General features: G+C 40.4%; 3 protein-coding genes across 3 annotated transcripts; 1 reads left to right on the top strand and 2 right to left on the bottom strand.

Moving 5' to 3' along the window:
* The first annotated feature begins 1,025 nt into the window (after positions 1 to 1,025).
* Positions 1,026 to 1,724, top strand: LOC106448808. The gene has a single exon (XM_022691974.1). The coding sequence runs from the start codon at positions 1,026 to 1,028 to the stop codon at positions 1,722 to 1,724; it is 699 nt and encodes a 232-aa protein (XP_022547695.1).
* A 6,609-nt stretch (positions 1,725 to 8,333) lies between these two features.
* LOC106447123 (histone-lysine N-methyltransferase ASHR2) lies at positions 8,334 to 9,740 on the bottom strand. The gene has a single exon (XM_013888983.3). It carries the CDS (start codon positions 9,677 to 9,679, stop codon positions 8,534 to 8,536), a length of 1,146 nt encoding a protein of 381 aa, XP_013744437.1. The 5' UTR covers positions 9,680 to 9,740; the 3' UTR covers positions 8,334 to 8,533.
* Positions 9,741 to 10,168: 428 nt separating this feature from the next.
* On the bottom strand, positions 10,169 to 12,714 carry LOC106447124 (transmembrane 9 superfamily member 11). The gene is made up of 2 exons (XM_013888984.3): positions 12,546 to 12,714; positions 10,169 to 12,398 (listed from the first exon to the last, which is right to left on the bottom strand). The coding sequence occupies exon 2, from the start codon at positions 12,385 to 12,387 to the stop codon at positions 10,414 to 10,416; it is 1,974 nt and encodes a 657-aa protein (XP_013744438.1). The 5' UTR covers positions 12,388 to 12,398; positions 12,546 to 12,714; the 3' UTR covers positions 10,169 to 10,413.
* Positions 12,715 to 13,874: the final 1,160 nt, after the last annotated feature.

Here is a 13,874-nt window from a genome sequence, read left to right as displayed (position 1 = left end):
AGAAAGCTTCGAATGTATCATAGTTCTAGAGGATGTTGTATTATGTTTTGATGAATACATTATGTATGCAATGAAAAGTCATACAATATCAAATAGCGTCTCGCTGGAATATTGGTGGCTCAGTGGCTCTACGCTGGTCTCAATTTAAAGCAAAGGATGAGAAATTTTCGTTCTTAAAACACCAATGAACCTGCGAGAAGATGGAACTAATATGCATATTGTTACGTTGGTCTAGACACATATTTTATTTCACGGTCTTAAAGACTATTATATATAGAATGGGGATGCCATAGAAGAGGATATCGGGTGATTTTTTAGTGAATCAGTGACATTTGATACGTTTCCTGTTAAATAATAGCTTGGCAAGTCCTCATAGTGACATCTGATTGTGTTTGTGGACTATATTATCTGATAAAACTATGTTCATTACAGAGTGTATAAGTGTTTATTACATCAAACCAAAGGAATAACAGTTTGACAGATCGATTATGCGTACAGAGCGAAACGGATCACATCTATTCTATTAAAACAAGAACATGTAGTCCAATTATTTTAATACAATCATTAAAGTTTTTTATTAATTGTTTAAGAAAAATATTATACAAAAAACACAAATATGACTAAAAATAAATATAAACTTAAAATTTTTAAAAAATTGTAAAACAAAAAATATAAATGTCCTTTTAAAGTCGGGTCAAAACCTTTTATATCTTTAAAATTTCAGATATCTATTCTGTGTCCACTCCTATGACTTAATATTTTGTAATACATATTTTCTTTAGCTAGTGTCGGTTGGTGACAGGACAACAAAGATATGGACTGGCACCATACAAAACTTTAAAGTGAGAATAAAATGAATTCTTAGCTGTCGTCTATAAAGGTCGTTGAAACACCATATCTATTTTCTAGGAAAGAGTAGTTTATTATTATTATTATTTGCTTAAAATTCTAGGGAAATAGTTCTACGAAGACTTTTTTTGATAAACTAGTCTCCAAGAGAAGATCTTGAAAGTTCAAAACTCAGCATGGAAAAAGTAGATTTACCAGTTCACAACCATCCTTTGTTACCTCTCACTCGATTTTCCCATGGTCGATGTAAAGGTTGCTGGTCTCATGGTTACATATATGGAGGCTATCGTTGCAATGAGTTGGGGTGCGACACTTTGTTTTATAAAGAGTGTGCCGAGTCCTTGCCAGACATCAACCACTCTTCCCATCCTGATCATCCTCTCAAGCTTGTCCGAAAATTCCAATCATCCATTTGTAGTCTGTGTCAAGTTTGGTTTGACACTGGTTACTTCTGTTCCATATGCGATTTCAAGTTGGATTTGGGTTGTGCGTGGAGACCATCACCACCCCTTACTCTCGAAAACACCGACACGCATGAGCATCAGCTTGTACTCTCTAATGGAGTGGGGTCTGAGTTGTCTCAAAGTACAAGAAACTGCAAAGTGTGCAGCTCTGAAGTTCTTGAATTCAAGCAATATTACGAGTGCCATCAGTGCGAGTTGTTCTTCCATGTGAAATGTACCAAGATCTCTCTAGAAGAATATCACACTTCTCACCCTGAACACCCACTCAAGTTTCTTACAGGCGATGAAGCACCTGGTTACGCAGACAAGAAGTGCCTTCTTTGCGGGATGGAGTTTAATCAAGAACTTCACCACTGTGACGTTTGTAATCAGCATTTGCAGAGGCTGTGCGGAAAACTCATCACCACTTAGTGTTATGAGCACGAAGACTCACGAACATCAACTTCACCTTTTCCAAAGACTCGTTGATTTTACTTGCAATGCTTGTGGGACGCGAGGTGAGGGCAGCCCTTATTTATGTTTCCAATGCAAGTTCATGATTCATCGAGATTGTATCGATCTACCACGCATCATAATTCATAAATATCAACCGTCATGATCATTGCATCTCTTACACTCGTCGTCTCGGACATGGAGATTGGACATGTGGGGTTTGTCGCGAAAAAGTGGATGGGTTCCATGGGGCTTACTCCTGCTCGGTTGCTTCTAAATGTTCTTTTAGTTATGTTGTTCATTCAAAATGTGCAACAAGAAAAGATGTATGGGACCAGATAGAGTTAGAAGGAAGTGCGGAAGAAGAGGAAGTTTCTCCATTCGAGGTGGTTGATGATACCACAATAAAACATTTTAGCCATGAACATTTTTTACGACTCATTGAGGATGGTAGGATTCTTCAAGAGAATAAACTTTGTGAAGCTTGCGTCTCCCAAATACAATCAGAGTCTTTCTACTGTTGTGAGCAATGCGATTACATCCTTCACGAAAGATGTGCTAATATCTCCATAAAGAAACGACATGTGTGTCACAACCAACCTTTCACGCTACACACAAGTTCTGGAACCAAAACAAGCCGTTGTGCTCTTTGCGAAAGAAAGTTCACTGGTTTCATGTACAAGTCTGCTAGTCACAAGGTTTTAGATGTACGATGCGGCTCCGTTTGAGCATGATAGCCATCCACATCCTCTATACTACTATGAGAAAACCTATAAACACTGTAGTGCACATGGCGGTGGGATGAAGATAGGAATGCTTAGTTGTGATGAGTGTGATTACAGCTTGGACTTCAAATGTGCTCTTTTGCCAAAAATGGTAGTGAATCATAGGTATGACGATCATCCTCTCTTCTTGTCTTATGGTGACTCATATGTATGTGGTGAATATTGGTGCGAGGAAATTTGATCAATTGGCAAAACGCTCCGTTTTGGCAAGAGGCGATTTTGGCGACTACGAAAGCGATTCCCGATCTTCGATCTCCGCTGTCTCCTACGGCAGCCGGGATGGATTCTCAGGAGGTCCTGGCAGATCCTCCGCCTCTGGTCAGTCCGGCAAAGCAATCGTGGGCAATGAAGGCTCAGGCGAAACAAGTTTTGAAAAATACGACGTTGATGTCTCGGTATCAGAAGGAAAGCACACCGTTGAAGTTCCATCAGAGATTATTGAAAAGGCTAATCCACTATGGGAGGATTTCGTGATCGCGAGATTTCTCGAAACTACTCCACATATAGCGAAGGTACACATGATTCTAAACAAGATATGGACGTTTGGCGATAAATCTCAGAAGTTGGAAGTTTATGAGGTGGATGCGATAACAATGAGGATAAGGATTACGAGTGCGATGGTGAGGGAAAAGGTTGTGAAGAGGGGATGTGGAATATTGCAGGGGTTCCTATGGTAGTGTCGAAGTGGAGACCTGAGGAAGATCCAGAAAAAGCGAAGTTGTTACCTCTATGGGTTCATCTCACGAATGTACCGATGAGTATGTATTCATGGGAGGGGCTTAGCTTCATTACGAGTGCAGCAGGAGTTCCGGATCACTTGCACCCGGACACTATTGCGTGCAAAAACTTTGATGTAGCGAAGGTCTTTGTGAATGCGGATCTATCGAAGGAGCTATCCCAAAAGATAACATACAATATCCAGGGGAATGAAACCACTGTGGTATTTACTTATCCGTGGCTTCCTTCAAGATGTGTGAAATGTAGGAAATGGGGGCACTATGAAACGTTTTGCTCTCAAAAAGGGATGGAAGAAGGGAAGCAGATATTGAAAACACCAGTGGAGAAGATAGTGGAGGGAGCGAGTGGGAGAATAAATGATACAACAACTAAAGAGCAGGAAAGAGGGCAAATAGTAGAGAACGAAGAGGGTGAAACAGGGAAAGGAGAAACAGGGGAGGAGGTAAAAGAAATGGAGGAGGGGCAGATAAATGAATGGCAGAATGTATCAACAGAGAAAATGGGAAGGAGTCCAAAAAATGATCTGAAATATGGTCAAGTCATTATTGCAACTCCCTCACGGTTTGCAGTGTTAAATGACTCGAGGGATGATGGTGAAGATCTTGATCAGGAGGAAAATGAAGAAGATTTCGATGATGTGTCTCAGGAGATTACGGCTGAAGAGAAGTTAGAAGACAAACTAAGTGGGAAGAAGAGGGGCAGAGCAGTTCTTCCTCGGGTTTCGAAAACAAATCACAGAGTAATACCAGAGGCTTCTGATCATGTAACTATGAAAAGGGGTTCTCGAAAACATCTTTAAATGGCTGGGTTTTTCTGGAATGTGAGAGGTTTCAACAAATCTACAAAGCATGCGGTTGTGAAGAATTGGGTGAAAGATCAGTCTACTTTATTTGGATGTCTTATTGAAACAAGGGTGAAAGAGAAGAAAGCAGAAAAGATTGTGGAGGAAGTTTTTAAAGGGTGGAGTTTTATGTCTAACTATGAGTACAATAGGTTGGGAAGATTATGGATTGTATGGAGGCCAAATGTGAGGTTCACTCCAGTGTTCAAAAGTGATCAACTGGTTACTGGTGCAGTGCTACTACCTGGGGCAAAAGAAGAGTTCTTTTGTTCTTTTATTTACGCGCACAACACTATGGAGGAAAGGAAAAATCTGTGGGAGGATTTACGAAGTCATCATGAAGCTCCAATGTTTAAAAATAAAAGATGGATGTTGATGGGTGATTACAATGAAATTTTGGAGGGAGAGGAGCATTCAGGTTTTGAAAATTCTCCAAGACTACCTTTGGGTATGAGGGACTTTCAAGATATGGTTCGCGATTGCAAGCTATTGGATATGAGTTTTCAAGGTCCCCGCTTTACTTGGTGTAACAAAAGGGAGCAAGGTTTGATATGTAAGAAGCTTGATAGAGTTTTAGTGAATGAAGAATGGCTTAAAGGTTCTCCAACATACTGTGTTTTTGAAGCTGGTGGGTGCTCGGACCACTTGAGATGCAGAATCCAACTGGAGATTGATCAACAGAAGAAAAGAAAGCCTTTTAAATTCACAAATGCGATTGCGAACATGGAAGAGTTTGTGCCTCTGGTAGAAGAACAATGGAAGGATCAGGAGCCGTTATATCATTCGACATCTGCGATGTTTCGTCTTACAAAATATTTGAAAGCTTTGAAGCAGCCTCTGCGAGCTCTAAGTAAAAACAAGTTGGGTGATCTATCAAAGAGAACAAGGGAAGCTTACTTGATACTGTGTACAAAGCAGAAAGAAACCTTGGAAAATACAGCAGTAGTTGCAATTCAAGAGGAGAGTATAGCTTATGAAAAGTGGCATCGGCTAGCTGAATTGGAGGAAGAATACCTGAAGCAAAAGTCAAAAGTTCATTGGCTTGATGTGGGAGATGGAAATAATACTTTCTTTCACAATTCAGCAAAAATTCGAGAGATAAGGAATGCCATTTATGAAGTTCAGCGGGAGGATGGTACTATTGCAAAAACAACTGAGGATGTCAAGGAGGAAGCCGGGAATTTTTTTAAGGGATTTATGGAGTTTCAGCCTCAAGACTATGAAGGGGCAACTGTTGAGAGACTGAGAGAGCTTTTGGGTTTTCAGTGTAGTCAAATTGATTGCGCAAAGCTTGAGAGAGAAGTTACTGGAGAAGAGATCAAAGATGTCTTGTTTAAGATGGCTAGGAACAAATCCCCGGGGCCAGATGGCTTTACAACTGAGTTTTTCAAAGGAGCATGGGAGATCATTGGGAGAGATGTGGTGGTGGCGATTCAGTCCTTTTTCATCAAAGGCTTTCTACCCAAAGGGCTTAATTCAACAATTCTGTCATTAATCCCAAAAAAGGAGGAGGCAAAGATGATGAAAGATTACAGGCCAATATCATGCTGCAACGTTCTTTATAAGGTAATCTCGAAAATTATTGCCAAGAGATTAAAGAGCATTCTACCTAAATGTATTACTTGGAATCAGTCTGCCTTTATTAAAGATCGTTTACTGATGGAGAATGTCTTGCTAGCAACTGAGTTAGTTAAGGACTATCATAAGGATTCTATAACTCCCCGGTGTGCAATGCAAATGGATATTTCAAAGGCTTTTGACTCTGTGCAATGGACCTTTCTGCTGAATACTCTTGAAGCGCTTGGTCTACCTGTGAGGTTTATTAAATGGATTTCTCTCTGCATAACCTCGGCTTCGTTTTCTGTACAAGTTAATGGAGAATTAGCAGGATATTTTCAGAGCAAGAGGGGGTTGAGGCAGGGTTGTTCGTTGTCACCATATTTGTTTGTCGTTTGTATGAATGTTCTCTCCAAGATGATTGATGAAGCTGCAGCTAAAGGAGAAATTGGGTATCATCCTCGCTGTAAGAACATGGACCTTACTCATCTCTGTTTTGCAGACGATTTGATGATTTTCGCGGATGGGACAAGGAAGTCTATTGAAGGAATCTTGAAGGTTTTCGATACGTTTGACAAGATGAGTGGGTTAAAAATTAGCAAGGAGAAATCAACTCTATTTATCGCTGGAAGCATTGGGTACAGAGCGGAGATTACACGGCATTTCCAGTTTGCTGCTGGAGAGTTACCGGTACGTTACTTAGGCCTCCCCTTACTCACTAAGAATATGACAGTCTTAGACTACCTTCCGTTGATTGAGAAGATAAGGAAAAGAGTAAGTTCGTGGACGGGAAGATTCCTCTCCTATGCTGGACGTATGCAGCTGATAAAATTCAGTAATTACCAACTTAACTAGCTTCTGGATGGCAGCTTTCAGATTGCCTAGTAGTTGTATTAAAGAGATAGAGAAAATCTGTTCTGCATTTCTGTGGTCAGGGCCGGATCTTAATGGGAAGAAAGCCAAAGTCGCATGGGTTGATGTGTGTAGATTGAAGGAAGAAGGGGGTCTGGGAGTAAGACCGTTGAAGGAGGCAAACTTAGTGAGTTGTTTGAAGTTAATTTGGAGAATTTTATCATCAAATTCTCTATGGGTGAATTGGGTGAAATCTTATCTAATAAGGAAGGGTTCTCTCTGGTTGGTGAAGGATAATACTCAGTTGGGTTCGTGGATGTGGAGGAAAATCTTAAAATATAGAGAGATAGCTAAGAGGTTATATGGAGTTGAAGTGAGAAATGGAGAAAAAGCGTCATTCTGGTATGAAAGATGGACGCCACTGGGGTGTTTGGATGATATCTTAAGAGATGGAGGGAGCTTGGCTCTAAGGATTCCGAAGAATGCAACAGTGGCTGAGAGCAGAAACCATAGGAGAAGGTATCATCGGTTTCCTATTTTGAACAAAGTGGAGGAAGAAATGGATAAATTCAGAGCTAATGCGACTCAAGAGGAAGATGTATCTTTATGGAGGAACAACAAAGGTAAATATAAGAGGAGATTCTCTACAAAGGAAACATGGTTGAGCATAAGGGAAAACACTCTGACTTGCGATTGGCACCAAGCAGTGTGGTTCAAGCATTCAACTCCGAGATACTCTTTTATCACATGGGTTGCAATGCGGGGAGACTCTCAACAGGGGATAAAATGAGAAGCTGGAATGGGAATGCTGATGTATCTTGTATCTTCTGTCAAGAGCCGGTGGAAACACTACAACACTTGTTCTTCGAATGCTCTTATTCTAAGCAAGTCTGGAGAAAGTTAATGAAAGGGGTGATGGGTTCTCAGTACACGGCAGAGTGGGGAAGGCTTCTTAGGCTACTGACAAGAGACACTGGTTGGAGTAAAGTTTAGACCTTCACCATCAAATACATTTTTCAATCATCCTTACACACGATCTGGTGTGAGAGAAACAGAAGAAGGCATGGTGAGGACTCTTGTCCTGTGGAGCTCTTGATCCGAAGGATTGATAAGAACATGCGCAACAAATTCACAATCTTGAAAAGGAGAGGTGACAAAGTATTAGGAGATGGGATGGTCTACTGGTTTAGTACAAGAGAGGAGTGAAAGAAGCAAATAGCATTTGGAAGTTTAGATTGATAGAGTTTTAAATTAGTTTTCAATTAAATGTTGCATCCTTTGATGTAAGAACAGTCTTTTTTTGAGTTAAATTTAACATTCAATTCAAAAAAAAAAAAAAAGAATATTGGTGCGAAGCTTGTGAAACTAAAGTGAATCCAAGTAAGTGGTATTACACATGCAATGAGTGCGGGGTTGTGCTGCATGTTTCCTGCGTTGTGGGCGACTTCTCCTACATCACGCCGGTTCGAGCAGGTTCGGTAACAAGGTCGAATAAAGAAGTAGTACCCAACACTTCCGTTTGTAGAAAAATCTGCTCCACGTGCAATTCTCGATGCAAGCTCCCTTCCGTTCTCAAAGTTTCAAAGCCCGGGGTAGATTCATATTATTGTTCTAACTCATGTGACACCAGTTATTTACTAATCTAGGTCGATGATAAACTTATGAATGAAACCTATTGTTATCATTTGTTCTAGTGAATGAAGAAAACCATTTCCCTCGCAAACATGTAGACTGAGCAAGCAAAAGTGAGAAGTCATTCCACATAGCAGTTGATTGTTGAGAGTAGCAAGATAATGCAAACATGACGCATCACTATCACAAACACCTGATGCTCAAATATCACAATAAAACTGTTTCAAATGATTCTGAAGAACAAAGAAAGACCTAAACATGGAAGAACTCTAAAGCTACTAGAATGTTCCCTTTTCCAAAACAGAGTAGCAAAACAACAAACGACATTGAGAAGAGAGATTTCGAGACTTCCCGTTCAAGATTTTGCTAACCTTCCTTCTGTCTCAAGCGTTTCCGCCAACTTCATCCTCCTTAACACTTCCACAAACATTACATTCAAGAAGCCTCGAAGCATCAAGACCCTTTGGCGGTAACGGAGCAAGAGTACCAAAACAATTCTCCTTCTCACACATATATCTCGCAAAGAAGTAAGCATGTGGGAAACTAGAATCATCATCATCCACACCATCCCCACAACCTTCTCCTTCTTCCATCTCTTCTTCTTCCTCATCATCTTCACCATCCATCTCTTCCATATCTTCGTTCTCATCTTCCGACCAACTAGCTTCCACCTTACACCGATCACACTCACATCTAAAACCATAATCCTCAAGCAACCTCTCCTGTCTACCCGAGTAGTTCATATTCACAGGGAAGTAACTCAAACAGACCTCTCTACCTTGAGGAACATCATGGATCATCCTAATGATGATATCAGTATTACCATCAGAACCACCAGAGTCAACGTAATCGAATCTACAAGCATTAGGAAGACAATCATGATTCATAAACGACGTCTTCGGATATATCCCATACGCTCGCACCGATCTCTTCTCGTTCGTAACAGAGAACGGCTCCATCAAACCGAAACCGTTAACCTTATCCTTCGCCAGTAGCGCCGCCGTGAGCTCCGGCGAGATCGGGACCGGAAGAGGAGGACACACGGCGGATAAGAGAGAGTGAAGGAAACCAGAATCGGAAGTGGAGTCTCCATTGCCTTGGAGAGAGAGCAGGATCTGGAAATCGGAAGGAGAAGCGGCGGCGAGGTTGTAAGCGGAGAGGAGGAACCGAGCTTGGACTTGGCGTTCAGGAGATTGATCGGCGAACGCGGCGGAGGACGATTGGTGAAGACGACGGAGGGATTCGCAGAGCCAAGGAGTGTGAGAGGAGGTGCAGTTAGGGCTACAGAAGGAGACGAGAGAGCAAGATTGACATCTCTGAGATGATTGAGATAACAGTCGGAAACAATGGTCGCAGTAAGGGGGAGGTGGTGATGAGAGAAATGGGAAAGCAGAGTAGAGGAGGAGAGGTGACTCTCTGAGGATAACTTGTCCGCCACGTAGAGGCTGTGCCGCTACTAGACTCCTTCCTCTTCCGTTGATTTCTGTGACTTGTAGCAGCGTCTCCGACTTAGCTCCGCCGTCGTTCATCTTTACCACTAGCCGCCGATTAGGGTTTTACCAAATAATAAACGATTTATATGGAACGAAATAGGAAAGAAGCAACACGGTGGCGTTTTGTTACGTTTCAGGTAACGGGGGATATAATAATGGGCCTTATACAAACTTTATCGAATTGTTAGCCCATCTACCAACATGTAGTTGGCCCATCCATCTACATTTCTCTTCTAGTCAACAATATTCAGCAAGGATCTCTATGCTGATCAAAAACTAAGGGCAGCATTTTACAACCGGAATACAAGCTATATACTAAAAAAAAGTGAATTATTGATGTTTTCATAAAACTTTATTCGCTAATGAATTATTTAATTGGTTAATTTCATTTTCGTTGCCAATCTTTGTGAGTGATTTTCTTTTAATCTTCTTATCGATTATGTAAACAAGTTAAAAAAAAATTGTGTATAACAAGGCATCATCATTCACCAACATTGCAGAGTGTATTCATTCTATAGGGGGAAGAAATCAAAATCCATTTTTAATATAGAACTAAAAATAAACATTTTCTAAGTTCAGTTGCATTTCCCATAAAGATGTAACAAGATGAAAAACAAGAAACATGAACAAATCCTTGAGACGACATAAAAGAAAAAAAAATTTGAACCCTTACACTTGGAGCAATGAGACCACTTTGCTTAAACGATATTACTTCTCTTCTTCAAAACTTTAAACGATCATTCTGAACCGTAATCCTCCGGTTCCGATCCTCAGTCAAGTTTCACCGAAGAGAACAAGTAGTGCACGAACCAGAAGGAAGAGAGGAAACCAACAGTACCTGTCGCGAGCATGATAGCCAGGACCATGAACAGAGAGTAGCCCAGATAAAGAGTCGCTGAAACTGGTCCACTCAAGTTTTTAAGGTCGAAGACGAGATAGTTGATGGAGTATATGAAGATGTAGATTGCAACGGATCCTGACGCAAAGAAGGACTTCCACCACCATTTATAGTCTTCCACACACAAGTGCATGTACGTTAGCACTAGAGAGACCTCAGCACACACCACAACGAGAAGGATCATGACAACAAACAGGAATCCAAAGACGTAGTAGACACGGCCCATCCAGATGCTGGACATGATGAAGAACAGCTCGATGAAGAGGGTTCCAAACGGAAGTGTTCCAGCGCCAAGAACGAGAAGCCATGACGGGTATTTCTGAGCTGGGATTTCCCTGGGAATCTGGTTGGTTCGGACCGGGAACTCAATGTGAGGAGCCCTGGCACCAAAGTAACCACCGATGAGAGTGAGAGGAACCGAGATGCAGAACCACAGGAGGATGAGGATGACGAACAGAGAGAAAGGAATGGCTCCAGTACTATGGCTACCCCACAGAAGGAAGTTGAGCGTGGTGAGGATCAGAAACGCGATACCCGGGAAAAAGCAAGCGGCTTTCCATGCAACAGACATCCATCCACGGTGTTCCCCACATCCAATCGTCCTCCAGAGACGAACCGCGACATAACCAGCTGCAATGCCAAGGATCATGTAGAAGAATAGCATACCGGTGATAAGCGTTCCACGAGAAGCCGGCGACATGAACCCAAGAGCAGCGAACAAGATAGTCACAACAGCCATGCCAAGAATCTGAACACCGTCACCAACCATAACACACAGAAGCGAAGGGTTCGACGGAGCACGGAAAACATCACCCACAACAAGCTTCCACCCAGACAACTCCTCATTCATCTGAGCTTGAGCCTCCTTATCCAACTCCTCGTAACGAGTCAAATCCCTCCTAACAGTCCTCAAGAATATCACAAGAACAATACCAGCCAAGAAAGTGATCACCATAAGAGAGTTCAAGATCGAGAACCAATGAACCTTTGAGCCTTCCATCTTCAAATACGCATCCCACCTCGACGGCCACTTGATGTCACTCTCCTCGAAGCTAACTTCATAAGAGAACACAATGGACTGACCTTCCTTGACAGACATTGAAACACTAGTCGAATCACATTTAATCGGAGTCGTGTATCTCTCATACATCTTCAGCTTCTTCGTCGAATCAGCGTTATGAGCAAAGCTGCAAGGAACCACCTCAAACCCAACAACCATGTACCCAGGCACATCAGAGTCCTTACTCTTCCCCATTGTCGGAATCACCTCAGCTGCATCCCCAGTACCCATGACACGCGCCACATTAGCAGCCTCTTCATACTTATGAACAAGAACCTTAAACTTCAAATGGTTAAACACATAGTAAACATCCTGAACCTTGATCCCAACAGGGTACCCAGTCCACCTCAAAACATACCCATCTTTCTTAGTGTAACGAATCGCAGGCAAATTGTCAAGCATGGGGTTCACCTGATACATCTCATCAATCCTCTTCTTGAGAAGCTTGAAACCGTCGCCAGAGAGCTTCTCCGTCTGACAAAGAAAGATCTCACTCTCGTTCTTGAACATCTTGAACCTGTACGGAGAATTCTCGATCCGATCTCCCATGAGAAGCTCGCCTAGATTCTCCGCACTATCCTTGATTCCTTCGGGAGGTTGGCAAAACGGCAAGCTGTAGTAGCTAAACGGCATCTCGGTTTCGATCGAAGTGAGGGAGTTCACCTTGACGTTCAAGTAATCGCCGACCTCGTACTTGTGAGGATAACTGCCCGGGAGGTAAAACGCGAAACCTAATTGGATCAGCGAGAAAATCGCCGCGAGGAAGCAGATCTTGAATCGATCCATCGAGATCGTATCTGTGAACAAGTGAATGAGGAAAAACGTCGTCAGAGATCTGGATCTAGTCAAGCAAGCACCTCAGATCTAAGATCTTAAAGAGGTGAATCAGAAAACGAGAATGATAATTAGGGTTCTGGGAAGAGAGAAAGAAGATCGACACTCACCTGTTGATTATCGCGTAGGGAGGGAGGAAGAAGAGCTTTTCGTTCTTTGGTAGCGGAAAAAAAACTAATAAATCGAGAAGGGAAGAGAGGAGAACTTAATTTGATGAAAGGGAAACGCGAGCAATAGAGAGAGAGAGACTAAAACACGTTATTCTGTTCTCCAATTAAAACAATACACGTCAGCTAAGTATTAATGTGAAAAAGAAACGATGCCGTTTGTTGTTACGTCAGATACATACTAATGGGTCTTATACAAGCTTCACAGAGTTTTTTTTGGCCCATGTGATGGATTGTGTATAATAAATATCCAAATTCTATAGAAGATATTATTTATTTTAAAATTTTTATTCTGTTTTATAAATTTACGTCATTAATAAATAAATATATATATATATATATATTTATACTTTTAGAAATGAATAATCTATTTTAACACATATTATTGATATAATTTATTTTGTATAGTGTATATAATTTTATTTGAAAATTATATGATATATGATTTTTATGAATCTATAATTATAAAACCTATTAGATGTCAATTTATTTCATGAACAAGAATTTTTTTCTCCTTTCAACTGAATCCTTTCTTTCTTCTTCAAATTTGGATTTTAAAGCTTTCACTTTGTCACTAATTAAAGCCAACTATTTGGTGAAGCTTGTCTCAAGCTTTTCCATATGTATTTTTCCTTTTTTCGAAGTAGAAAGTATGTCAGCAACCATAAAAAATATATCAAAAATAGCGGTTATTGAAAGAGTGGCTGATGACTTGGCTACATATATGTGACATTAATTCATCCAAAGCATTTTTACTATCCTAACTTTTTGGAGATCAGATAAAATTTCAAATATGCTATATTTGTTTACTTGGAAGATTATGATTTCAAATCTAGTTCTTGTTAAAAAATTAGTGCACAAATTGTTATTTGTTTCATCTTTCAATGATCTCTATTTTTCATATTTGATAGGACAACCTAAAATGACTATAATCATTAAAACAACATTCATTTGTTTCTTCATATGATCGAACAACATAAATATTAACTAATTTTTTTATATTTTAACTTTCATCAACTTTCAGTAAAGCTTTAAAGTTATTATATGTTTGGTTTTTGATTCATTCATTAATCCTACTATATAAAAGGGACTAAATTCAAGGCTTTTGGGACTATCCACCTCAGCCAAAATATTCTCATCCAAAAAGAATTAAAAATAAATGTCATTTAGAAGATAATTAACTAACATATAACTTTTGATATTTCTAGAAATTTTAAATTTGTAACTACTAATTTATTAATATAATCATATATCTATATTGAATTATGTTCT

This window comes from Brassica napus, chromosome A9 (assembly GCF_020379485.1).
Source record: "Brassica napus cultivar Da-Ae chromosome A9, Da-Ae, whole genome shotgun sequence".
NCBI lineage: Eukaryota > Viridiplantae > Streptophyta > Magnoliopsida > Brassicales > Brassicaceae > Brassica > Brassica napus.
This window is presented reverse-complemented; position numbering and strand designations above follow the sequence as displayed.

Excerpts from the sequence above, each read along its gene's own strand:
- LOC106448808 (XM_022691974.1), top strand. The coding sequence starts at position 1,026 with ATGGAAAAAGTAGATTTACCAGTTCACAACCATCCTTTGTTACCTCTC.
- LOC106447123 (XM_013888983.3), bottom strand. The coding sequence starts at position 9,679 with ATGAACGACGGCGGAGCTAAGTCGGAGACGCTGCTACAAGTCACAGAA.
- LOC106447124 (XM_013888984.3), bottom strand. The coding sequence starts at position 12,387 with ATGGATCGATTCAAGATCTGCTTCCTCGCGGCGATTTTCTCGCTGATC.